The 24,580-nt window shown below is 47.0% G+C and overlaps 1 protein-coding gene across 1 annotated transcript; it reads left to right on the plus strand.

The window, feature by feature from the left end:
- On the plus strand, positions 1 to 14,474 carry LOC144128314 (uncharacterized). The gene is made up of 2 exons (XM_077661633.1): positions 1 to 354; positions 12,144 to 14,474. The coding sequence occupies exons 1-2, from the start codon at positions 70 to 72 to the stop codon at positions 13,236 to 13,238; spliced, it is 1,380 nt and encodes a 459-aa protein (XP_077517759.1). The 5' UTR covers positions 1 to 69; the 3' UTR covers positions 13,239 to 14,474.
- The last annotated feature ends 10,106 nt before the right edge of the window (positions 14,475 to 24,580 follow it).

Genomic DNA, 24,580 nt, shown 5'->3' on the forward strand with positions numbered 1-24,580 from the left:
GCGGACGCACCTTGTCGGAGCGGCACGGTAGTTCCTTCAGCGACGAGTAGCAAGCGGACGCGAGGCAGCATGCCTCCTACAAGTACGCCCTGCAGATTGGTCGGCTTTGCTGCGGAGCTAGACTGGAGGCCGCTGCACTTCGTGAGGCCGATTCCCAGGAACAAAGTATGCAGCGCCTGCGGACTAGTGCGAAGGATGAACGCCTTGCTTCCGTGCATGCACGCTCTGTGCCGGTCTTGTTACGAGCAGTGCGACGGGGGAGGAATTCGCGTTTGTCCTCTGGACGGCGAGAAGTGCCTCGATGACGACATCGACTGGAAGGAATACGCCACCGAGGAACTTCTTAAAAGAGAAGTAAGCGTGGTGTATGCAAACTTAAGTTGGAGGAGTTTTATATGTGGTGTTCTGAAGAACGGATCGTACTTTTAATGTGTAGAAAGGTATCAGAAAGGTAAGAATCTTTGTCTATAGAGCTCCATTAATAAGCGGCGGAGCAGGCCGGTGCCGTGTTATGTTGGCCGATTCGCTCCAGTTAGCCGTTCACTGCACATGCGCGGGCAAAATACAGGGCTGTCTTGCTCGGCGGTCCCTACAGGGCAGTGCTGGCCTCGTGCCTTCCCTTGTAACCTTTATGGCCGGGCATGCATTGTTGCCACACCGGCCACTTATACCGTGGCGCTCGTGAAGCGAGGCGAATGAGCAAGACAGATCAACTTTTGGCGGGCGACCAGGCGCTTTAGAGAACACACGGCGCGCTATGGCAGTATTTTATATTCGCATGTATGCACGTCGCTTTCAGCAGAAACACAGGGTTAACTTTGTGCCCATGCATGCAGCTAAACTTTGTTCCACCGACGAGTGAGCCAACTAAAGCGTGGGAGGACCGCAATGTTGCTGTGCCCGTAGCAAAATAAACGGCTCATGTGCGAATCAGAAGTACTTGTATTTGGGCGTGTTGGTTCATATCTTTTCAGGAGGACACAGGGGTGCAACAAAAACACACGGACAAAGAAGTAGACAGGGACGAGCGCTTACTATCAACAGGCTTTATTTGACGTAGACCGTTAATATACTTTCGCCTACCCAAGCGCCACTGTGCGAATCACAAGCACGTGGGTAACAGAAAACACCAAAAGAAATCGAAAGGTAGACGATTACAGAAATCTATCTAAGAAAACCGTTTCAGATCGGCGAAGCATTACAGACGAATCACTGATGCAGTTGTCTCCTTTTTTTCTGATGTACTAGGCTTCCACCAGTTCCCGTTCAATCTGATCGCGGCTTCTCAACAATACTCTACAGTCCGATAATCGGGGAAAACAGGCGACCTTAGTCTTCTTAGTGCATTCTTGGCAATGGTCCGGGAGATGGGAGCCTGTCTTCTTTAAAGAATTTTTGTGCTCCAGAAGGCGCTGGTTGAGGCAGCGTCCAGTTTGCCCAACGTAAACCTTCCCGCAAGTGAGCGGGAACTCATACACAACTCCTTTTTTGCAGGTTACGTGGGGCTTACGGTGTTTTACGCCACACTCTTGCCGTTTTTCTTTTCTTCTTATGCGTGCGCACAGACCGGACAACTTTCGCGGAGCAGAAAAAACAACTTCTACTCCGTACTTCTTGGCCACCTTCTTGATGTTGTGGGAAGTTCTGTGTACGTATGGTACCTTCAGATATGTAGATGACTACCTGGTTCTGTTGAAGGAAAGTGATTTTAGTTTTGACGAGGCCATAGCTGATGTTTTAGATACGTTTGGTAGGAAAGGCATGGGGCTCACCTTTACCCATGAAAAGCCAAGCAGTGATGACCAACTGCAGTTTTTAGATATCACCTTAACATTTAACCCTTCACATGTTTGCTGGCGGTATTGTCCGCGCGCAAAGAAAGATTTGCTACCATTTCATTCTAATCATTCTAAGACGGTCAAAAGGGCTATCGCTTTACAATGTCTTTCATCGGCACTAACGAAGTCCTGTCACCACGCTGTGTACGCTGGCTTCTTGTCACAGGTCTCAAGGCTGGAAAAGGCAGGCTTCCCTGATTCCCTCATTCTTGCTGTGACGCAGTCCTTGGTCAAAAAATTGAAGGGCAGCAAGCAGAGCAACCCGAAAGACCCAACGAAGTGTTCAAGGCCGGAGGTGGTACCATACGTATACAGAACTTCCGACAACATCAAGAAGGTGGCCAAGAAGTACGGAGTAGAAGTTGTTTTTTCTGCTCCGCGAAAGTTGTCCGGTCTGTGCGCACGCATAAGAAGAAAAGAAAAACGGCAAGAGTGTGGCGTAAAACACCGTAAGCCCCACGTAACCTGCAAAAAAGGAGTTGTGTATGAGTTCCCGCTCACTTGCGGGAAGGTTTAAGTTGGGCAAACTGGACGCTGCCTCAACCAGCGCCTTCTGGAGCACAAAAATTCTTTAAAGAAGACAGGCTCCCATCTCCCGGACCATTGCCAAGAATGCACTAAGGAGACTAAGGTCGCCTGTTTTCCCCGATTATCGGACTGTAGAGTATTGTTGAGAAGCCGCGATCAGATTGAACGGGAACTGGTGGAAGCCTATTACATCAGAAAAAAAGGAGATAACTGCATCAGTGATTCGTCTGTAATGCTTCGCCGATCTGAAACGGTTTTCTTAGATAGATTTCTGTAATCGTCTACCTTTCGATTTCTTTTGGTGTTTTCTGTTACCCACGTGCTTGTGATTCGCACAGTGGCGCTTGGGTAGGCGAAAGTATATTAACGGTCTACGTCAAATAAAGCCTGTTGATAGTAAGCGCTCGTCCCTGTCTACTTCTTTGTCCGTGTGTTTTTGTTGCGCCCCTGTGTCCTCCTGAAAAGATATGAACCAACACGCCCAAATTCAAGTACTTCTGAGTTATATTTCTTCTGCATCGGGCTCTTTGCTTTGTGTTCAGCCTTCACCTACCCATGCTCCCCTGCTCATCGCAAGCATTGTGACCACGACCTGCCGAGCCAGGCTTCTTGGGTTCTACCAGCGAAAAGGCCTCATTCCAAGTGAGGTCACTGGCCTGTTCGGTCTTTTCAAACCGTCCTTCGGTCATGCCGAAAGAGTATGCAAGATCCTCCGGTCCGAACTATGGAACCAAGTGAGGTTACTTCAAGACCTTCTACGTGCGGCATGCTATGCCCAAAACCAGGAGTGGCTCGCGGGCATCAGACACCGCTAGTTCATGAAGCTCGCAGTCCAGACAACGGAAGTTTGGTGGAAGTGCTCCATCAACCAGGCGATAAGACGCCTGGAAGAATTGAGGAAAGTCAAGATGAAGGCACCGGAACGCCAAGATGTGCTAGTCTTGGGAGGAGCCGAAGTACCGGAAGAGTTTGCGTCCGTCCTAAAGGAGGGGCCGAAATTCAGCGTCCCAGCCATTCTCAAGCCTCACGAATGGCTGTCCCTGAACCGACGACTTGCCAACAGAACGGAGCAAGAAAACCAGGAAAGGTGCCTCCTGGACGGCATCGACACCATCACGAGGTCAGTCAGTAATAGGAGTACTCCAAACCACCGATCCGATCCCACCGCAAGGGTTGTTGCTTTTTTCAAAGCCAATTCGCTCGAGCTTATGGAGGCAGACAAAGAAAGCGGTTTCGTCATTATTCCGTCAGGCCTTTTCAACGAAAAGGCAGTTGAAGCCGTCACCAAGTCATTTAAGACAGTGGAAGTGAAAAGATCTTCAGTGAAGAAAAGTGCCATGACACTCTGCGAGGAACTTCAACTGCACAGACTAGCCGGCGCCATTTGGAAGGCTGAAGGGAATTGTTTATCGTTTTTTTTCACCGCAAAAACCCACAAGAGCGGCATTCCTTTTCGGACCATAGTTAGCGAAAAGGGCACATGGCAAAAGGAAGTCAGCCAGTTCCTGCTCAAGCACCTCAGGACACTGCAAGATGCGGACCCTTATGCCACTAAGAACTCTGATGAAGTGATAGCCTTTGTTCAGTCTGCGAGGAATATTAAGACTGGTTTCTCAATCGATGTTAAGGATCCTTTCTATTCTATTCCACACCAGCCCCTGTTCACCGCAGTGCGTGATTGTATGGATAGAAATGGTATCACCGCGTTTCAAAATGCCACTGGTTTGAACGTGGACAACTTCATGTCATTACTAGAGCTTTACCTGAATGCCACTTTTATTGAATTTAATGATCGTACCTATCTTCAAAAGCAAGGTATTTGCATAGGCTCTTGCGTAGCCCCGGTTCTTTCTACTATTTTTTTATCGCAAGTTGACCGCTCTTTGAGTGAAACTTTTGACTCAGGCCGTATAGCTCATGTCTTCAGATATGTAGATGACTACCTGGTTCTGTTGAAGGAAAGTGATTTTAGTTTTGACGAGGCCGTAGCTGATGTTTTAGATACGTTTGGTAGGAAAGGCATGGGGCTCACCTTTACCCATGAAAAGCCAAGCAGTGATAACCAACTGCAGTTTTTAGATATCACCTTAACATTTAACCCTTCACATGTTTGCTGGCGGTATTGTCCGCGCGCAAAGAAAGATTTGCTACCATTTCATTCTAATCATTCTAAGACGGTCAAAAGGGCTATCGCTTTACAATGTCTTTCATCGGCACTAACGAAGTCCTGTCACCACGCTGTGTACGCTGGCTTCTTGTCACAGGTCTCAAGGCTGGAAAAGGCAGGCTTCCCTGATTCCCTCATTCTTGCTGTGACGCAGTCCTTGGTCAAAAAATTGAAGGGCAGCAAGCAGAGCAACGCGAAAGACCCAACGAAGTGTTCAAGGCCGGAGGTGGTACCATACGTACACAGAACTTCCCACAACATCAAGAAGGTGGCCAAGAAGTACGGAGTAGAAGTTGTTTTTTCTGCTCCGCGAAAGTTGTCCGGTCTGTGCGCACGCATAAGAAGAAAAGAAAACGGCAAGAGTGTGGCGTAAAACACCGTAAGCCCCACGTAACCTGCAAAAAAGGAGTTGTGTATGAGTTCCCGCTCACTTGCGGGAAGGTTTACGTTGGGCAAACTGGACGCTGCCTCAACCAGCGCCTTCTGGAGCACAAAAAATTCTTTAAAGAAGACAGGCTCCCATCTCCCGGACCATTGCCAAGAATGCACTAAGAAGACTAAGGTCGCCTGTTTTCCCCGATTATCGGACTGTAGAGTATTGTTGAGAAGCCGCGATCAGATTGAACGGGAACTGGCGGAAGCCTATTACATCAGAAAAAAAGGAGACAACTGCATCAGTGATTCGTCTGTAATGTTTCGCCGATCTGAAACAGTTTTCTTAGATAGATTTCTGTAATCGTCTACCTTTCGATTTTTTTTGGTGTTTTCTGTTACCCACGTGCTTGTGATTCGCACAGTGGCGCTTGGGTAGGCGAAAGTATATTAACGGTCTACGTCAAATAAAGCCTGTTGATAGTAAGCGCTCGTCCCTGTCTACTTCTTTGTCCGTGTGTTTTTGTTGCGCCCCTGTGTCCTCCTGAAAAAATCATGTGTGAATGTTTCACGTGTCTCAATGATCGTATAACCTGGCCACACCTAACTGTTGAGGCCTGTGTGGGTCGTTTCTAACAATGCCAAACAGTTCTCCCCGGTTTAATAGAAAACGGTTTATTTAAGCAGCACAATCAAACACGGCAGGCCCATCCAGAAATAACGTCAGAATTAATTATTTAATGGAGAGAATTAAGCAGGGCCTGGGCATGTATTAAGTGGGGAAAGAACGTATACGAGAGACAGGTATGAAGCTCTTTGGGGCTAGAATTGTTGCTACGCTCAGCACTAACTCCAAGCGGCCAAATTTTTGAAAGCGCCATGCTGCGCAGACCAACAACGTGTGCTCATCCACTTGTGGGTCACCCCGCTCCAGACGCCGAAATACGACAGCTCGGTGGCCACCATGTCAAGGCAGCCGGTACAACAGCGAAGCCAACGTAGGTCTTACGACCGGGGGTGCAAGCAAGAAGCAAGCACCGGCTACAGCGCGGGCTTGAACTGAGGTTCATTTGGTCTGTGCATGCGCAGCCGACAGCTATTTCTAGATCAGCGGCTAATATTAGACGGCACGGCCTTGCCCCATAGAAAAAAAACGGCGGTGCGCTCTAGAAAAGGCTGCTGATCCCTTTACATGGTTTGTTCAGTGTGTTTCGTTTCGTTGCACACGAAGCTTATCACTATATAGCTTATCACCTAACCTAACCTAACCTAACCGAACAGAAAATTTTTGGCGGATATTTTTAAAGATTACCGTATTTAGGCGAATGTAGGATGACAGCCATTCTAAAGGTAACGTCGGTTTTGGGGGCGCTAAACTGAAAAAATGAACCGCGACCTGCATTTCAGAACTTAAGAGCCGAAAAGGTTTGATTTTGGGCCATTCTGTGCGGTTCACTATGCACGGCTATCGTTCTAAATCTGCTCAAGCTGAGCGTAACTATCCTCATCACCGCTCCGAAAGTTAGGACTTCCACGAATCCTACAAGAGCCCGACTGCAGGGTGTACAAGCAAACCCCCTGGTGTCCTTACATTTGCCAAAGGCTGTACACGCAGTAATGTTCGGTTCGTGGTTCTTACGGCAGCGGATTCGCCAATTTCATTGCCACGAACTGCTTTCCGTTTCAAGACGGTGTCCTATACTCACTGCGGAGGCGCCCGATTTTTGATGTACAGTACTCACGGATTGAAATAGGACATTCGGAGCGCCACCCTTGCAGTGCCACGCAGGCATGTGGTAAACAACAGGCCAGCTCCTTGGCTACTGGAAGGAACAATTCTGCTTTGTAGATGTTCTCCCCCTCGCGCCATACCACAATGCACCACCTTGGTTCCATGAGTATCTACGGGCGGCGCTCCATGAAGCGACGGCCACGCGCTCCGAATGTCCTATTTCAATCCGTGAGTACTGTACGCAGCAAAAACCCGATAGCAAGGCGCAGTAAAAATCGCGGCGGCGCGCACCACTGACGCTGCCATTAGGCCAGGAAGAGAACTTCGGCAGATGCCCCCGCTCTTGCTGATTTGTTCACAGGATTTCAGCGGTGGGGCTAAATGTAACCGCAGTGGTTTGTGATTTGCTTTCGTTAGAAAATCAATATTTCTGCTCGCAATAAACCTCTCCCTTCCCGAGCACCAATGACGTTTCGATGAGGAAAAGGGCGTAGTTTGGCGTGGAGGGCAAAACAACCCGCTGCTGGCGGCGTGGTGCAATAGACTTGTTGTCGTGTGGTAACAATTATATGTGTTTTAAGGCGAAAGCCCATAATGGCTCATCCTTGTCTGCCCGCCCGTCCGTCCACGAAGTTTTTCACATTATGGCGTCATCATTAGCATAATTTCTATGACCCATATACTCTTAGCAATTGCTAAGTAATGGTTGATTAGTAATTAGTTAATCAGTCATTAATCAGTGATTAGTAAAAACTAAAGGTTAGTATGAATAAAAAGTATAAAGCCAACGAATATTAAAACTTATTAAATGAAAAGTTGAAAACAAAAATAAAAAGAAATAAAATATAAAACGAGAATTAAAAATAATAAAAAGCTAGAAAGTAAAAATATAAAACGAAAAAATTCAAAACAAAGTTAGCAAAGGTTAAAAGAAGTATAAATAAAAAAATTTAGAACATGAAACGAAAAAAACTAAAATAGAAAATAAAAAATAACTAAACAAGAAATTGTACAAACATAAAAATGAAAAACAACAGAAACAAATTCAATGTCTATAGGGGCCGGGGAAAAAAAACAGCGTTCTAGAAATTTCCATGCTTTCGCACTCCTGCACGTAAGCCGACTTAAGTGCCCCCAAAATTTTTCTCATAGTCGTCGTGTGCTTCCGTGGTGGAATCGCTAATCGACTGAATATGACCAGAGGCATCTGTTTCTTTCGCTTTCCAAGTAACGAAAAGCTGCAGCAAAAAACGGAGTTTGGAGCCGTTCATAGATCAAAGTAACATACGTCAAGTGCTATCACGATCTACAACGAGTACGTGATTCTACTTATCGGTGTGTACTCAAGCGACCATGTATTTTTCGGTCAACATTGCAACACTTGTTTTGCCTTACTATCTTTCCGAACGGGCTGCGCTTGAATAATGACCGATCGAGCGCTCAGGAGCCCGGATGGTATGTAATTGCTTGAAGTGCTTTTAAGAACTTCTTGCTAACCATTTTGTTTATTCCAGTGTGCACCAAATCATCTTCAAGAAGCTGCCTTCTGTCACAAGACGGCCCGCAAGTGCAAGCCAGCAGCATGGCCGCTCATTACCGCCGCTTTCCAACCCGGAATCGCAACATACCGAGCTCGAGCGCTATAGTGTCTGAGTCGAAAAGCTGTTGAAAAGAGTCGAAAAAACTTCTGAATATTATTGTGCTCTGGATGAATATTATTTGATAGTGCACAAAACGTGCTTTGTTGGCTTATTTTGCATGCGCATCGCATTCTGTGTTCCGCACTAGACTTACCATACTTGGATGGTACACGTTCTAGCAATAGTATCATGTTCTTGTCAGGCAGAACGTAATTTAAACGAGACAAACAAGAACTGTCCATTCCTGAAAGAAAAATCACCCAGCCAAATATTCGGGGCTCGACCGTGTGCTGCTGTCTTCGCTCGCCAGAGCACACACCTCATAGGGCTCGGCAGACGCTATTGTGAACGGTCTTTAAAAAGCGGAAACCTGGTGCCAAGGTCCGAAATTACCCCGTTGCCAACATGCCCGCTTTGTACGACTTCGGTTCTTGAGAATTGTACCGGCTAGGTTTATTCTAGCTAGGTACGCGAAAATATCTCCGAAGTGCACTTGTGCCTGTCACTTGAGGTCATTTTTATTTATTTATTTATCACATACTGCGGACCAAATACTTTACAAGTAGGAGAGGCACAGTACAAAACAATAGAGTACAAAACTTCGAGCTTGAAAGAAAAAAAAAAGAAACATGACGACGAAACAAGTATTAAAAAGGACGACCAACACTTATACAACGCTAAATAGGCACAGGATGAACGAAACAATACGCAGTGTCAACAACACAGCGCGTCATAGGCAGCGCCAACCGACGGTTGAAATTACTCAGAGCAGGCAAGCAAAGGAGAATCATGAGGCAGTCGTTGCAATCAATCAATCAATCAATCAATCAATCAATCAATCAATCAATCAATCAATCAATCAATCAATCAATCAATCAGTTGGAAATTACTAATAAGTCCCGGTACTGGACTGAAGCGTGCTTGGACTTCTTATAAATATCATTAACGCACAATTTCAGGCAAAAAATACACATCGACGGCCAGCTCCGCGACGCTCCGAATAGCAGGAAGACAGAACTGGAAATCACGCTCTTGCCATCCAAGCCTGTTTTATTTCGCCGCCAATGTGCTGCCCTGACGTCATATTGTTTGCGAGCAGAGAGAGGTCTATTCATAGATGGCGCTACCAGTCGCCTCTTTACAAAAGCAAGTAAAAGAGAGGGCTACACCATGCTTCGTGATATCAAGTCAACATAGCTAACACACCTTTCTTGAGGGAAAACCAGCACTGAATGATGATGAAAGACTCACCTTTGAAGCTTTACCGCACATTAAAACCATTAAATCAAGGAGAATTTTTTTATAAGCGTTCAGTTTGTTCCTGGTTTTCTCTTTGCATCTACGTTATTTTATCTTGTCTTCACAAGCGCTTTCGCCGAAGATTCAGTTATAACACGTGTCATTACCTTTAATTTCCGTCATCAGCAGAATGTGAAACTTCCCGTTATATTCAACTGAACATTTGAGATTATTATGCCTCGCCTAAGTTTCAAAACAATTATTTCGTGTATGTTGTTTGTTAACTTTCATTTTGCTTGCAAATAACCAAGCAATCCAGGAGCAATTCGCATTTTCCTTCTCTATGAATTCCTTCATCTACTGCATTGGTCAAAATGCCGTCCTTTACAAAGCATTTAATATAACGCTTTTCCGGGTATCTACAAATTCATTCACCACAGATCTTCGTCATACGCGTGTTTGAACATGAAAGAACACGTTGATTATCTTCAGCACCTGTATCGTGTGATCTGAAGGCGTTTACCTGACGCACAAAAGCGATGAAGTCTACCATTCGTTTCTAAAAAAATAATAAATATTGGGGAAAAATTTGCTACTTAATTCACTTGCCGCCACCATGCAGCAACTACTAATATAAAGTTGCCTTCAACTTAAGTTTTAGTTCAACGTTACCCAAAACGAAGAGCACTTTTTACCAACATGTGAGGTAGTGTGTCCTCGTGTCTGTACGAAGCCGTCAGCGTTTTTGTCCTGATGTGCTGGCTTCTGTAGAACTGAACAGGGTATTTTTCTTTTCTAGTGACAAGCATTCAGAACCCCATTTAGAGAGATGTATTTCAATGCTTGTCACGTTCTTATTATGGTTACACTCTGAAGCTGCGACTCAAATTTTTAAAAATTCCATTCTGAAAGCTACACGTTGCAATGAATTTGGGCTGCGACCTTGTACTGTACTCACTAGAATTGAAAAGTGGTTGCAAAAGGGCCCTCCGCGCACGCACTGTTGCGTCAGGCTGTAGTGATGCACGGCAGGCTGTAGTGATGCACGGCCGCGGAAGCCGGTAGCACTATGACAAACTCTAATTCCGGGGGTAAATACGGTCATCAACTTTGATCTATCAACGACGCGATGCGATGAAACGGAGCAGCCTTGGTGTCGTGGCCATTTATACTAAAGTACTGCTGGTGACCCGTCGCTTTTCTTGGACGGAGCTTCGAAAAACTGAGACGAATTGCACCACTTTCGGAATTACTTGCGTCCTATGATACGTCTGAGCGGTCGATTCATTCCGGCGAAAGTACCAAGACAGGAGGCTCATGGCAAAAGGAACTCAGAGGCAAGAAAATTAAGCGAAAGGACAACGTAGGCTCAGCGCTGACCTTAATTATGTGGACAACACTCAGTTATGAGTTTGCTAGAAGCAAAGCACAAATATAGCCGCAGAAAGCAAAATATAAGTGCATTCCTACAGAGACATTATGTAAAAACTGAGGGTCAATTTGAGGAGTTAGGCCAAGTGCGAATTAAGTGCACTAGCAATTCGGTTTTCACATAGGTTACGGTGCGCAGATTCAGTGTTCACGGGTGGCAGTTGTTCGCATAGCGATAATGGGATAACGTCCACGTAAGCGGAACTGGTCATTCTCTACATTCGTAGATCCGTGGCAGTCTTCGTACCACTGCTGGCGCTGTTGTGCAGCGTTGAAATGATGCGCCACTGCACTTATAAGCAGGTTTGCCGTCGGTGGGACTTGGGTTGCTTGGGCTGGGTAGCGATACAGGTTGGTCTTGCCGAGCAGCCTGAGCTGCCTTCTGACACGGTGGCCAGGCTGCTCACGTTCCCACCTAGTAATTGGCAACTGCCCAGGGGCATACGCAGGGTTTTTCCCGAAACCCCTACAAAAATGGTCTATAGGCAGTCTATAGACTTTGTATAGACTTTATTGCCTTCCTATAGATATTTCTTTTTGCGTATTCATATTATAAGACTGTCTGTAGACAGAAGTCTACTGAAAGTGTATAGTCATGAATCTATACATTGTCTATAGACGGTTCATAGGATTTTTATTGCCTATATACTGTTCTCTAGGGCTTCTCTATAAAGAGTTGCTATCAGTTGCTAGTGCCTCAGTTTGCTAAAGACTCTCGTTGTTGTCGGCATTTTTTTTTAATTTAACATATCGCTTATATACCTTTTACTCAGCAACCCATGGGCTCGAAAAGTTATTTTAATTCCACCGAAATATTATCATCTCTTCAATAATAAACAGAAATAATCCTACATGCAAAGCAACAATCGAATTCCAGTTAAATTACTCTACGAAATACACACCAAATTCGCCGTTTCTAACCAACAGGCTTACAAAACGGAGCGTGCTGCACTCCATCCAGCGAGTTGTTACAGCGTTGCTCACAAATGTTGACCCAGCGTTACGAGACGAGGGCACAAAGAACACACATACCAAAGGATGGGCCCGTTCTGTGGTATATGCTTCCTTTGTATTCTCGTGCCGCAGCACTGGGTCAACATTTGTGAGCAATGAACCAAGAAGCCCAGACCAAAATCCTCATTTGTTACGACACACTGGAACAAGTTTTCAGCCCCTGCCTGTTTTCTTATTCGCAGGTTCACTGCTGGAACGAAGAACATGGCTGTGGTGCTGTGATGGCTGCCTCGGAGATCTCGCACCATTTCCAGCGTCAGTGCGGACACCACCCGGCTCACTGCCCCAAGTGCTCAACCACGGTTCTTTGCAGCGACGTGTGCGCGCACCTGACATCGAACTGTGCAACGCCTGGCTCACCTCTTGCGTCCGGAAGTGGCCGTCCGCCCAGTAACAATGAAGATGCGGTATCTTCAGCATCCCTACGAGAAGCCTTAGAAGAGCAGGCGGGGGAGATCAAAATATATCTGGAGCGGTTGGTTGCCGATGTCGGTACGCATGGGGATAGACTCAACGAAATGTCGCACAGCATAAACACTTTCAAAGAAACGTTGACGCAAGAGCTGACACGAGACGTGAGGCAAATTCGAGAGAGTGTGACAAAGAGTGAGCGCGAAATCAGCTTTGCGAATGAGCAGATGAAAGAGCGTTTGGTGGCGTGGAATAATAATCCGGCCAGTCTAAACGCGCTAGAAAAGACGGTCAAAGATTTCTCGGTGCACCTGAGAAGACAAAGCTCTGACAACTGTTCACGGATCGTAGCAGTCATTCAAGAGGTCAAGGAAGATTGCCGCAAGACACTGGACCGCATTATTACAATACAACGACGCGATGAGCTACGAGCAGCGCATACTGTCTTCGATGTAAGAGGAATGAAATCACTCCGCGATAAAGCGCTGAAGAACGGCTATGCAGAGTATGTGAGTGAGCCGGTGTACCTCTGCGGCTACTGCATGTCTCCAGGAATCGCGCTGGAAAAACCGGACAGCGTTGTGAAGTTATGTGCGCTCCTCTGTTTGCACAAAGGTGAAATGGACGACGTTCTACTATGGCCTTTCGAACACAAAATCAAGCTCAGCATCATACATCCACAACCAAAGCCAGAACGCCAGCTTGAACTGAAACCTTTCCGCACACTTGAGAATTACGTAAAGCCGATCAGTCCAAGCAATCAACCAGCTTTGTTTCTTACTCCTTCGCTTAATTTCGCCGATCTCTGGCGCGACGGCTACGTGAGTGAGGATCAGCTTCGAGTTAAGTGGGAGGTGCTGCCGTGAGCTACAGTTGTGCGAGGCGCGTTTTCTCGGAATTAAACATGATGTCATCAGTGCATTTTAGTGCGAAAGCACTACTTCAATAGGTCTAACCGGCTCACAAAAATTGTGTGAAGCTTGACCTTAGGAGTGACTTTGGCAGGACCATAGATAAATAAACAAACATTCGCGCGACTTGGATTCACACCCGCGGCGGCGCGAAGAGATGAGCTTCGCAGGCCACCGCACGAGAGCACAATGCTATCTCCGCAGCCGATCACACCTCGTGTTAAACACCAACGCCCTCCCGCGCCTTGCACTGCCCATCGTCTCCATCATGTAATACTACTATCGAACTGGTATCGTCACCAGACGTGCCTACGACCCAGCAAAGCAAAACCATGAGCCAGTCAGGCTGAACACATCCTTTCTCTTGTCTACTCGTTTTAACTGGGTTAAAACCCTAGTACCTTTTTTCACTCGTCAACCTTACCAACTAGCCTAACTTCGCTCATTAATTTCCACTGAAAAGGACTGGAGATGATGCAAATTTTAGACTAAAACAATCAAATGAACTCCGCTCTCTACATCGTACCTATTTAGTTGGCCGTTAATGAAGAACATAACTTTATGACTCATGTGGGAACTTGTGCCCTGCATTATGCCCTTTCGTTTGCTTCTCCGCGACACCTTCCCCTCTTCCTACTTACCTTAACTAACAAAGGAGGGCGCTCGCGTCGCAGCGAAAAAGCGCCACGGTCGGCGTGAGTGCTGCGCGCACGCGGTAGACAGCTCTCTCTCTTTTCGGCTCGAGAACTCGACACGCGCTTACGTTCCGGAGCGGCGTTCCGCTCTCCGCCAGCGGGGCGAGGCCACGGAGAGGCGGGGGGGGGGGGGGGGGTGGAGGGGGGGGGGGGATCTTTCCCGCGAGCTCGTTCCGTCCGGCCTAGGGTGTCTGCCTTGCCCTAGCGTGGGAGAACGTTTCGCCCGTGATCTTGCTGGTGAGTCGGAACACCATGATTCCTTAGCATTTTGCTGCTAGGTGGAGTTAGTGTTGTTGCAGCAATAAACGCCTTGTCTGTGTCAGCCAGAGTGTCGTTCCTTTGTTTCCCTCAGAGCAAAGCCCGCCGTGATCAGCAGCGCTCGCGATTATGGGATAGAGTCGTCGGTTTTGCACTGTTTCAGCCGTGATCAAGCGGTAAAAACGTGTTTACCCTCCAATTCAAAACCCATGCACAATACAGCTCTGATGCTGAGTACAGTGTAAATAGAGTGAGGCTAAATACAGAGTGTCCAGGTGCTACAGAGTGTCCAGGATTAAGGTGCTCCTTGGAATTTGGCGCGAAGGGAATCATGTCATCCAGGTATACAAGACGTATGCAACTTCAGATCGGCAAGAGCAGTGTCCTTGAGTCTTTTAAAGGTGGAATGCGCGGAGCAAAATCCGAAAGGTATGTCCTGGAACTCTTATAATGTGTCTAGCGCGATGAAAGCGCTCTTCTCGTGCTCCCTCCGGTCGACCTCCATTTGCCAGTACTCCAGCTTCAGGTCCATGGTAGATATATATCTGACGTCACAGAGGCGATACAAGGCGTCATCGAATCTTGGAAGAGGATAAACAACCTTGTAATGTGTAAGCATTACTTCGCTCATGCGTGCCATCCGCGGAAAGTGTGTACTGAAAGCGTTAAGAGAAAGCAGCCAATGGGAGGAATCTCGGGTAAGTTCGGAGGAGCGTCGCACCAGCTGCAGCCAATAGGAGGAAGCTCTGCTGAGTTTGGTAAGCAAGAAGTTCCTCGGGCAGATCAACATGGGCTCCACAATTCCTACGGGAGACTGAAATAACCACTTAACCGGTGCGCCACTGCGCTGGTAGTGGTATGAGGACTCGCCGCCATCTATGACTGTTAATTTGAGAATGACAAGTTCTGCACATATGGGCATTAACTCACGGAGCTTCGAATGGCGTGCTTTGGTGATCAACACGGAGGAAGTTACACAAACAACAAACGCACAAAGGGAAACAGTAGTAGTGCACAATGCTTTCGCATTCATAGTACATAAGCAGACATAAGTGCCCGCAGTAGTTTTTGTAGCGATAGCTACATTACAGTAGCATTTCGAGCCTTCAGCGTGGCGGCGGCGCCGCGCTGTCCAGTGGTTGATCACCTGGTGCGGATCAGCTGCCGGCGTCGCAGCGCTGTGGCTGATCATGTGGTTTGTCGCCTGGTTGGTCACGTGACGAGCCACGTCATGCGGAGCAGCTGCTGCTTCCGGCGGCGCTGCGCGCCGGCGACACCCAGCTGCCAGAGCTGTGCGCATGCGCCGTGTCAAGTGGGACGAAGATGAAGAAGGAACGCCCAGCGAAACAGAGCGGCGAAAGACTGACTTTGCAATTCAACTGAGCAAGTTCCACTCGGCCAGCTGTAGCTGTCGCGTCACTCCAGGTTTAACCAGAGATAAACCACCGCCAATTTTTTTTTTGACGTTGTTCAGTCGAAGGTAGTCGGCGCAAAACCGCGATGTCCCGTCATTTTTCTCTACAAGGACAACTGGCGCTGTCCATGGGCCTCGATATGGTCGAATGACGTGGGCATCCAGTCCTGAACTTGAGTCCTGATAGCAGTGCGTTCCTGACAGTGTCATCTGCCCAAGGAATTACTGCAGCCACATAAACCCACTATACCCCCTTGTCATCTCGCATACAGGTCATAGAAGCGTTTGCAAACGGCACTTCATCATGTGGTACCTAGTCGCATCCCAGAAATCTGCCAAGACATCCATCGTCTAGCGGCACGCATCCCGCAGCAAATCCGTATTGAGTGGGTCCCGCGTGACTTCCTGAGCGCACAAAGTCGCGCAGATTCTGCGACCCGCCTTTCGATCCCAACCTCGTCTTTGCCTCGAGTCTTCACTCTGGATTACATCACCCTCCTTTTAACTAGAAAGGAACACCTCCGGCGCAGCATACGTGCTCTAATCATTCCTGCGTGCGGTAACCCTCCCCCGTGGTCTTACCCGTGCAGAGGAGGTTGCGCAAGTGGCCGCATTTCAAAGATTCATATCCCTGCCCTGGGTATCCAGTCTGCAAGAGCAGAGACTGTGAGGCGGATATCCACCACCTGTTGTGGGACTGCCCGGCGCTGAAGCCGACGAGAATTCGGCACATGGCGGCAGTGGAACTCTCACCGTACAATCCGGATTGCTATATCGCCTGGACACAGGGTCCATATCATCGTTCACTTCTTGATTTCATCAAATCAGCACACCTTCTTTCATTTATTTAAGCATCTTACTCTTCTCCCACTTCATAGTTTTTATGCCCTTAGGCAATAAACATCGCTTAAAAAAAGTGCGCCAATAACAACAGCGTTGCTAAATACTGGCTCTATGTTCGTACTGAGGGCAGCACAATGAGGAAAGCAAAGATTTCCGTCTATAAAAGGCACCGTACGAGAGAGTAATTTTACCCGCTGGACACCAGTATCCTCATGAGGTGACTATGGAAATACTCTTTGGAAAAGTGCGAGCATTTTGTGTTTTTGAAACGCGCAGTGTGTCTTTCTTTGTTGCGCATTCTCGGTTGTGTTCAAGCACAAGTACTTAGCCTCCCTTGCACACCATCTTGTCTAAGCTCACACATGTCTGCAGTGTTCGCGTTTCTCTCTTGTAGTCAGCTGGTTTTTGTGTGCCTCTCTCGCTCGCGCGTGCGCGAAATGTCTATAAAAATGCTTCTGCCAAACCTAGCGTGCTCGTTCCTTATATCCGCCAGACCGGTCTCACTGGAGCTCTTCACACGGTCCGAAAGTAAATGAAATCTGAAAAGCGACAGGACGGTTGTGTGACAGAATACTACAGGACCACTGTGATAAGAACACTGTGTAACGTGAGACTGCGTTGAAGTAGAAAATTTTGGAGTGACCTCATATCAGACCTCACGGCTCGATATGGAACATTACAGTACGGGTGAACCTTTGTAGGGCGATTATCGATGACTGGAGTATTGTAAATATGGCGGTGATGAGGCAACTTCTTCGATGGCAGTCTTGATATTCACAAAAGCTTGCGCTTTGTGGCAGTTTTGTACTACCAATACAGTATACTAACACTGGATCTTTAATTCTCGCAAAGTAACTGAAAATAAACACATACATTATAAATTTGCGAACATGTCATAATATAGTAGTCTGCATGGTTGGGCGTTGTATTAACATATGCACTGAATAGTGAAGGCCGCTGTTCTCAGTCCCTGATACGCTGTAGAATATTTGGAGAAAAGGGAACGGCACGATGTTAGTTGCGAAAAAAATGTTTCATAAAGCACAAAATCAATTCTTTTCATCTCAAGAAAGTTTTGTGTATTCCATGAAGCTATCGTGCCGTACGCAATATGCAGAGCAAACAGGAAGATGCCCCAATGAAGGCTTGAACAAGCATCCTAACATTGTGCTACGTGAAGCGATGGCCAGGAACCTTGGAATACATTGCGGGGATTGTCACAGAAAAAAAAAACATGCAAGTCATACATCACTGCAACAAAAGTGATAAAACGGCGTAGCAATCAGCTCGCTCGCAAAATTCTTGAAGCCGCAGAATTCAAAAGGGAAAAGGAAGCATGCGTCGGCAGTCCCTCTGTGAAAATGATAGCAAGCGAATTAAGGTTTTTAGCCGCAGCGAATTAATGCCACAGTTGCCGCCGTAAACAGTTGTTAGTATGTGTCTTCTGCAGTGATTGCCGAATACTTTTCATTTATTGGTTGAACGTGTCGTACATGTATATTTCCGCGGGCCAAGCAATAAACTTCAGTTGAGAGTCAGGGCTCGTCCTTGTATATCTTCCTTTGTCCAAATCGTAATTTGCGCGGTTCCTAATCAGTGCCTACGTGGCCCAGTCTTTAACGTGCCTGTTTGGTGACTCAAGATATGTGGGTTCGAATAAAATTAAAAAAATATACGAATTTTTCTTCACGTAAAACCAGTTATTTCATGAAATTGAGACCTTTGAGTCATACATCAGCCTTTAATTAACATTCCAGGTCCGCTTTTGTATTGTTTTCATTCCACGCATACACCAGTGACGATGGTTGTCTGCAACAACGAAGCCGGTTTTCCCCTGAACTCAAGCCTGAACGCTGCAGCGTTGAAATAAAAATTATACTGCAGAGTTTGGCAACTAGATCATACTGTCTAGTTGTTTCAACTTCTCCAATGCGTCGTTTTATTTATTTGTTAAGACACTCAGGGCTAAATGGTTTTGCAGAGGGAAGCGAGATGTTAGTAGACTACTAAGTAAAGAAAGGCGTTAGTATTTAGGAATCAGTGGATTACGGAGGTCATATCCTGTACTCCCGAGCCCGCCTCCACCAGAAAAAAAAAAGATGTTGCAGGATAAAGCATATGGAGAAATCTCTCAGTGAGAAGTGCACTAAGGGTAACTGTAATGAGCATTTCATTTCGGTTAAACGGGACGTGCTTAGGAATTTATAAAGAAATAAGCACGAATAATTTGTTTAACAATTCCTAGGGTTTTGTGCGTAAGGTCTGGCGACCCAAATACATGACTGATTTAGATTGGACTGATGGTCCATATGCGAGCAATGTTATTGATTCAGAAGGAAGAGTGAGATTTCGGACGGATACGCCCTTGTAGGCACTCAGCGTTATTAAAATTGCCCCAATTCAGGGTGTCGAACCGGTGTAGAACTGAACAGGGTGTCGAAGTGAACCAAGTCGAACCGAACCCATATTTTTTTTTTTTGCCATCTTGGAGCACAACCCGAACCGGAACGAATCAAAGGAACCGTTCTGAACCAGTTCGAAACTCGGTTCAACCACACTTCTTTTGCAACCTAGAGTACTTTCTTTTCAGACAAAATTAGATGTCATAACGCATAGATTTACCTACCGAGAACTGTCTGCGCTATGCAGTACTAAAATGGTACTCAGTATATGCGACAACAAACTATTTTCTCTATCAAGAAACTTATATGGCTCATCTGTAATGTGCTTGCCAAGTTAAACTAAATTTTTTGTTTATTAGTATGCCCCGTTAAAATTTTTGCAGATAGTTTAAATCGAATAGTTAGCACTCCTCAGAAGATTATACTGCTAAAGCAGTTATAAAATGAACTACCAATAGACAGACTGTCTTTATACTCCCATTTTGCTCTTCCCTCTGAAACTCTACCTATCCTTCTCCTCTCTATCTGCACGCCGGCAGTGGTGGTGGTGCGATAACATCAGTCACAGGCCCGTGCACTTTCCTTTCCTCTTACCCTTTCATCCACTTACTACTACAGACGTGTCTGTCTGTATATACCTGCCAATAAAGGACAATTCCTCCCTCAATAGTGTGCGATAGCGTAGAGGGCGCATGCGGTGGTCCTGACGGCGCCTGCGTAAGTATTCTGCGTCGGGCAAATTTCCTCTTGATCTCGTTTTGACACTCTGGAGGCTAGAGCTTCAGTAGATATAGAAATGGATTACTCCACTGAGCGCTAATCTTGCGGCGGTTCTAAAGAAAGTTACATCACCGTGTGCAGGGGGGCGGACATCCGGCCGGGGGAAGAGTTGTTGCACCTCTTGGAGCGTGTCGGCGGTAAGGATTATAACGCATGAATGCACATGTTTCGCTACTTTTCTTGTTCTGCGCGAGTGCTCTCGAGACGATACTCCGGGGATGGACCTCCTCGAGAAACACTGCACCCCTATAGACCTCCGGAATTTTCTAGCGACGTTTTCATCCGAAATGTCAAGGTAAAACATTGACAAGGTTGGTTCCAGAGCCGCACTGCGTGTTACTTATGATAACGTCACACTGGCACCTCGCGGCAGTAACACATCGGGCACACCAAACTGTCGCGTCTATTGCCTCGCTCGGGCACAGCTTCGGAGCCTCGACAGCAAGACGTCTTCCCTTCCTCAATAACGCTCGGATGGAGGAGCTCGTCCCCAATTTCAGTAAGGATCATTGCCCCATTTTTGCGCAATACAGCCTTAGCTTACTTCAACCATGTTAAGAAAGCTAATGGTTGCTTCAAATGCGAATAAACCACGAGTAGTGCAGTTACATGGAACGCAGTAAGCTACTTCGACATAATCTCAGCGCTTATGCACGAAGAAATCAGGCAATCGCAGGTACTCTTGATCGAGTTTAGTGGGTGTTTTATGACATCTTCTTCGGTAGCTGAACTGTACATCATTAAAGAACGGATCATCATGCTGGAAGGCGTCCGACTGGTCCATCAGCCGCCTTACCTAGTGTTTCCTAGAGAAAGAGAGGCGACCCAAAGATAAGTCAGACAATTCCTTGACGATGGCGTCATTCAAGCTACGAACAGTTCGTGGCCGTTTACAGTTGTTTGCGTAAAAATGACGGAAGCCTACACTTATGTGTCTAGTGCAGGAAGCGCATAACAATGTGACAAAGAAAGACGTGTGTCCCTTGCCGCGTATCGACGACTCAATTGAGAGACTTAGGCGAGCAAAGCACTTTACTTATGTAGCCCCTAGGAGTGGTTTTCGGAAAATAGAAGTCGATGAGAGGGGCCGGGCAAAAACTGCTTTCGTCCCACAGAACGGGCTCTAAAAATTTTGGTTTCCTTCAGACTCTACTGTGCTCCTGCCACGTTCCAGAGAATGGCGGAAATTGTACTCGCCGGTTTCAAGTAACAATCTTGCTTTGTTTTTCTTAACGACTTAATTTTTTCGGTGCATTTTACGGAACATATGCAGGAACTGCAAACAATAGTAGAACCCATTCGCCCAGCTCAGCTCCCTCTGAAACAACAAAAATGTCATTTTTGTTTCTCAGAATTGTGTTTCTCGCGTACGCCGTCAGCGATTACGAAACACCGGTTGACCCTGAGAAACCTGCAACTGTTGAGGCCTTTCCAGCTGCAGCAGTCAATAAACCCCGAGGAGCTTTCTGAGCCCCTGCTCGTATTGCAGTCATTTCATTAAAAGCTTCGCTCAGTTCACCCAACATCTTCACTAAAGTTATGAACCAGCGGAAGCGGGTAGGCATACTCAGTGGTTAACCCAAGAATGACGTTTAATTACCCAGCTCAGTCTAGCCCGTGCGCCCCTGACGGGACCGTGCCGTTGCCAGACACAAGTCGCAACCTGGATTAGTTGCGAAGCTCTTGCCAGATGCGCTGGCGTGTGTGTAAGCCGTAAATATCAGTACAACTGCTGTGCTCATGTGGAGTGATTTGAGGCTAAAGCTTGGGAACGAGACATGATTCGGAAATCCAACACGGCTGTCCAAAAGATGATTCGGCAGACGCGCTAGCCTTGTGCTACGCTGCTTTAGGCTGCATAACACGTTCGTGCGAGTGTGCTGCTTTAGGCAAACAAGCTATTAACGCAGCCAGTGTTGTGTAGTGTGTCTTGTAGATATGCAAAATATAGTCGGCCACCGCAGAAGCCCTCGGTGCTCAAGCACCACATGTGCGATATAAACGATGACCCAGGTGTGGCTCGTCTGGTACGCAAATTATTTTGCTGCCGATGGCGTGGTGAGCCACTAATACCACCAAGAAAGAAAGGCGGTGAGGTAAAGGCAGACACGTGCGCCAAGAGCAAATACGCGTATCGAGAAAATTTTCAAACCTTATAGGATTCATAGCACTCGTGGACGAGCGTCTCAAGATGTCGCACTCAGTTCGCAGCCATTGGCACCGTTTTCCACTTCACTTCAACATCCAGCTGTCTAGGCAACCTCAGGTAACAACGCACAATGTAGACGAGGACACGAAACGAGAAGACGACACAACGAGCGCTGACTTTCAACAGCGTTTATTTTGAAAAACATACAACATCATAACCTTTACATAATGGCATCATACGTGCCACAGACACGTGAATTGCTCACCATGCGACTATCGTCAGAGACTGTACATCCTAAACTTGCGTCGCAGAATGCAAACGATGGTAAGTGCTGGGAAAACCCACTGAGATGATGGTCCGTGAGAAAATCTAGGCAGCTAAAAAAACCAGATTGCGTTACCAATGACCAATGCTTCAAAACACCGTCAAAAAGGAAAAAAACTTCAGCTGTTAAACGTGCACCGCTTTCAAGAGTGTGCAGAAGCCCGTGTGTCGCATGGCGTGCGATTCACATGCCTGTCGCAGGTTTGGTGCCTTTATGCAAGGGAGCATGAAGCAGTGTTTCTGAAAATAAGCGCTGTTTAAAGTAAGCGCTCGTTGTGTCGTCGTCTTCAAGGCTTGTGTCCCCGTCTACACTCTGTACTGCTACTTAAAGATAGAAAACCAACAAGCCCAAGCTACTGTTCTGTATACATAAGCAAAAAAAAAGAATTTCCGCTCATTTAGCTCTGGTTAAACCTGAAGTGGCGCAATAGCTACAGCTGGTCGAGTGGAACTTGCTCAGTTGAATTGAAAAGTCAGTCTTTCGCCGCTCCGTTTCGCTGGGCGTTCCTTCAGCTTCGCTGTGGCAGCTCGGATTCGCCGGCGAGCCGCGCCGCCGGCAGCAGAAGCTGCTCCGCACCAAGCGGCTGATCACGTGAGTAACGTGACTAACCACGTGATCAGCCACGGCGCCGCGCCGCCGGCAGCTGCTCTGCACCACGTGACCAGCCAAGTGACAGCGTGGCGGCTCAGCCACAGACTTTCGGCGCAGCCAAAGGGTGGCAGCGCAGCCACCGCCACGGCGCCGCCACGCTGAGGGCTCGAAATGCTACCGTAATGTAGCTATCGCTACAAAACACAAAAATCGAGGTACTAGGCGCGAAAAAGAAAGCAAGAATGCCAATTAGCGCTGACGCTCAATGGTCAGTATTTCAGTCCCCTGACTCCTTTTGCAGCATTACAGGTAAGCAGCATTTATTACTATCGCAAACCGTGAAGAAGCCTGCCGGAAATAATTTTCACCAGTGATCGCTTGACAAGCGAGAAAATCCACTCTTTAAAGGAATGCAGTGCTACTATACTTCCTCAGTGCCACAAATGCTACTTTGTGGTGGACCCGACGGCGGATATAGCTTACCTCGTCTCTCGGTAAAGATCTGTAGTTCCGAATTTTGTGCGCTTTTGGCAACTACTGACTGCAAGCATCGCATGCACTGAAACGAGCAAGAAAATATTTTTTTTTATTTCTTAAAAAGTACCCGTACGATCAAGTGGTCGCTGCTAAAACTGTAGCCCTCAACGGTGGTTAGTAATTCACATCAATCGAAATCATAGCTCTTAAAGTATTGCTCTATAAGCCGCCATTTGGACAGAAATGCGCACTGCACACTGCCGTAGTTTCGGTCACGGGCTTTCGAATGCGAACCTTGATTGGGCTGCGTATTAAAGGGAGAGCGATTAACCGAGCGCGATGAAGGAACGCAGAAGCAACCAGACTGTTAAAGTGCTAATGTTGTCTTTTGTGTTTTGCTTCATCGTCCCCGTTTTACTGCGCTGTTTGTTATTTTCGCGATGAGCAGCCGAACTATCCAAACCGTGATTTTAACTGAGCTTATTATCCACCCCTTGAGTCAAGAATATAGATGGAGCCCATGCAGGTGTATCTCGCCTTTCAACCCGCAGTTTGAGCACCGCTGCAGGCACGAAATCCAGTTGTTTTTAGGTTGTCTGCCCATGCTGCGTGTTTTACTCGCACAGAAGTATATAATATTAACTATTGTCTCTGTGAGAAAAACGCGACACGAAAGGCGTGAGACGCCGTACCAAGAGGCGCGCTGTCCGCCGGTATCATCTTTAGAGCGGTTCAGGAGACGGCAGCCTGGCGGCGACACTGTTAGCGAAAGTTACGAATTGTCGGCGCTGAAATAAAACTTGTTGTTTACGCATCTCTGAAACGTGTAATCCCTCCTCAGATAAGCCGAACGTGCATTTCAGGAACGAGGATTGTAATGGCATTATATAGCTTGTGTACCTTGTGAAACGCGCGTAACCTGTAAGGTCCATCCTAACAGCCCATGAGTCGGAGCTGCTCTCCCATACCGAGGTATCATATCGCTAAAGTTGGCCACCTGTTCAATTCATCATTGGTATACAGGGTGTTTCACATAATACTTTACACAACTTTTAAAAGCTGGGTTTTACTTGACAGGGGCGCTTTTTCCGGCATAGCATTTTCAGCTGTGTAGTACATCAGAATACAGCTAAAGCGTGCTTACTAGTAGGCTGGTTAACTAATATTGGGTACTGAACTTTTAACTGCTACTGTTAGGCTCCTTAATAATAAGTAGTATTGATATCAATTTTTAGAATTTCAAAAACGCGGCTACCGCCGGCGCTATGGCCCAACAAAATCTGAGACCGCAGGGGTGGCCTGGTCGTTTGAGCATCCGCCTCGCAGGTGGGAGGTGCGGGTTTTGATCCCCAGTGCCGCCAGG

The sequence above is a fragment of the Amblyomma americanum genome, chromosome 4 (assembly GCF_052857255.1).
Source record: "Amblyomma americanum isolate KBUSLIRL-KWMA chromosome 4, ASM5285725v1, whole genome shotgun sequence".
Taxonomy (NCBI): Eukaryota; Metazoa; Arthropoda; class Arachnida; order Ixodida; family Ixodidae; genus Amblyomma; species Amblyomma americanum.

Bases quoted from the DNA above. Each gene is read 5' to 3' on its own strand.
- LOC144128314 (XM_077661633.1), top strand. From the start codon at position 70: ATGCCTCCTACAAGTACGCCCTGCAGATTGGTCGGCTTTGCTGCGGAG. The intron at 355-12,143 runs GTAAGCGTGGTG...TCTTATTCGCAG, and splicing joins AGGAACTTCTTAAAAGAGAA to GTTCACTGCTGGAACGAAGA.